Here is a 2172-nt window from a genome sequence, read left to right as displayed (position 1 = left end):
TCCTCACGGGCCCTGTCCAACTTTAGCTTCCTAAACCTTACATATGCTTCTTTTTGACTTTTGACAAAATTCACAATCTCCCTCGTTATCCTTACCTTGCCATTTTTGTCCTTCTAATTTCTGGAACATGTCTTCAGCAGGTCTTTAAACAACTCCCTCGTGTCAAATGTCTGATAACAGCTCCTCCCAATTAACTCTCCCTAGCTCATGTCTAATACTAACGTAATTTGCCCTCCTCAATTTAGTACCTTCCTGTGAGGTCCTGACTTTTCCTTGTTCATAGCTATATTAAAACTTAAGGAGTTGTGATCACTGTGTTGAAATTCATTTCATTAGCCACAAGAAGAGGATATAAGTGCCCACTTATGTCAAGAAACATTCCTAGATCAGCTGCAGCAATTAAATTATACAGCACAATGAACCTCTTCCTCCTCTGCCCAACAGCACATCTTTACCCTAAGCTCAGAAGAGTACCCACATCACATCAAAATCATATTTCTTCCCCATTTCCACATCAGCTAGCTGTCACTCCCCAGTGAGATTATGAAGCTATGCTGATTTGTGCCTCAGGCTAACTGCAGACTGGATTGAGACTGCCTGATCATTTCAGTTCTGATCCTCCCAGCCAGTCAGTAGCCTCTCATTCCAGTTCAAGTGTCCACATCAAGGTGATGGTAAAAGATCTGTCTATCGATAAGGCTGCAAGAAGCCCATTAACACGTAAGGGATAATACTACAGTCAAGCAACAACTTATTTATACAGCACTTTTATCAAAATAGAATGCCCCAGATCACCTCGCAATGTGGACAGCAACCAGGCACCAAAACATTTGTGAGCCTACGTAAATGAACGAATGAATAAAAATTAATTCTCCAATTTTATAAACTAAGAGTTAGGAAAAACAATCAGCTGTCACAAATCCATGAATTTTCATGCTTACAGTTCTTTAAATATTTGAACATCAGAGAAGTTTGTAGAGAGCATGTTGGATTCCCTTACCAGTCTGAATGTGAGGGTCCTGTTTGAATGAGGATCATCTATTAGTCTCTGCAGGTTGTTGGCTACTGATGAAACAACAGAAAAAAGATTATAAAGGCTGTCAGGATAGGTAATAGGACATTGTATCAGCCAGCAGTGGTGGGACAGAGCCTTGAAGGTAACTCATTGGAGGGGATTTTCTCCACCCACATTTCTCTTGAAAGATACTGAATGTTTGCAGCCAGGCTTCAATAGGGCCTGCAGCTTGCAAGACTCCACTTGTGAACCTCAACTGAGTATCACGAGGCTATTTGACTATGATGACCATGACTGTCAAATCAATACTGACGCAGGGGATAAATGGAAAACTCACTGGACTGCAATTAGGAGCAAGAATTCTGCATGTTTTCATGTTCCCCAACCCCTGCATCTGGGACACATTTAAGCAACGCTAAATTTCATTGCTCGTGAGAGCTCTATGGGCTTCTGCCCCATTCCAACCCAGCAGCTCAGAATACTTAGTAGTGTCTCAACTATTGTCTGCCTTTGAATTGATTGTAAAGTTGAATATGACAGAGTTGCAACTTACCAACCATCATGTCAAACTCGTCTACTAAACCAGCAGAGACGAGCTCCTGAGAAACACCAACCGCAGAGTCTAAGGGTAAGATATTTAAAATCAGTTTTGTGTGGAATTAGCATAATCATAGAATCCCTACAGTGCGGAAAGAGGCCATTCAGCCCATCAATTCTGTACCGACCCTCCAAAGAGCATCCCACTCAGACCCACTACCCGACCCTGTCTCTGTAACCCTGCACTTCTCATGGCTAACCCACCTAGCCTGCATATCCCTGAACACTATGGGCAATTTAGTATGGCCAATCCACCTAACCTGCACATCTTTGGACTGTAGGAGGAAACCGGAGGATCCGGAGGAAACCCACGCAGACACGGGGAGAACGTGCAAACTCCACACAGTCAGTCACCCGAGGGTGAAATCGAATCCAGGTCCCTGGTGCTGTGAGGCAGCAGTGCTAACCACTGAGCAACCGTGTTGCCCGTAATCATTAATAATGATCAGGGCAACACAGTCTGACCTTAAACTTAACAGTCAAAGAATGTACTCTCCTTGTCCATGTTTATGATGATGCAGGACACCCACTACAGCTTTTTAGAAACATGTGTTTTAGAA

At 43.1% G+C, this 2172-nt stretch overlaps 1 protein-coding gene across 1 annotated transcript in view; it reads right to left on the bottom strand.

Annotated features, from left to right (window-relative positions):
• LOC109926101 (STE20/SPS1-related proline-alanine-rich protein kinase-like) overlaps nucleotides 1-2172 on the bottom strand; it is a 54973-nt gene that overhangs the window by 1962 nt on the left and 50839 nt on the right. Inside the window, exons 8-9 of the mRNA XM_048618844.1 lie at nucleotides 1569-1637; nucleotides 1001-1065 (exon numbers count right to left, since the gene is read on the bottom strand). Coding sequence (XP_048474801.1) covers nucleotides 1001-1065; nucleotides 1569-1637 — 134 coding nt within the window. The remainder of the gene's footprint in view (nucleotides 1-1000; nucleotides 1066-1568; nucleotides 1638-2172) is intronic.

The sequence above is a fragment of the Rhincodon typus genome, chromosome 41, assembly GCF_021869965.1.
Source record: "Rhincodon typus isolate 14 chromosome 41, sRhiTyp1.1, whole genome shotgun sequence".
Lineage (NCBI taxonomy): Eukaryota > Metazoa > Chordata > Chondrichthyes > Orectolobiformes > Rhincodontidae > Rhincodon > Rhincodon typus.
This window is presented reverse-complemented; position numbering and strand designations above follow the sequence as displayed.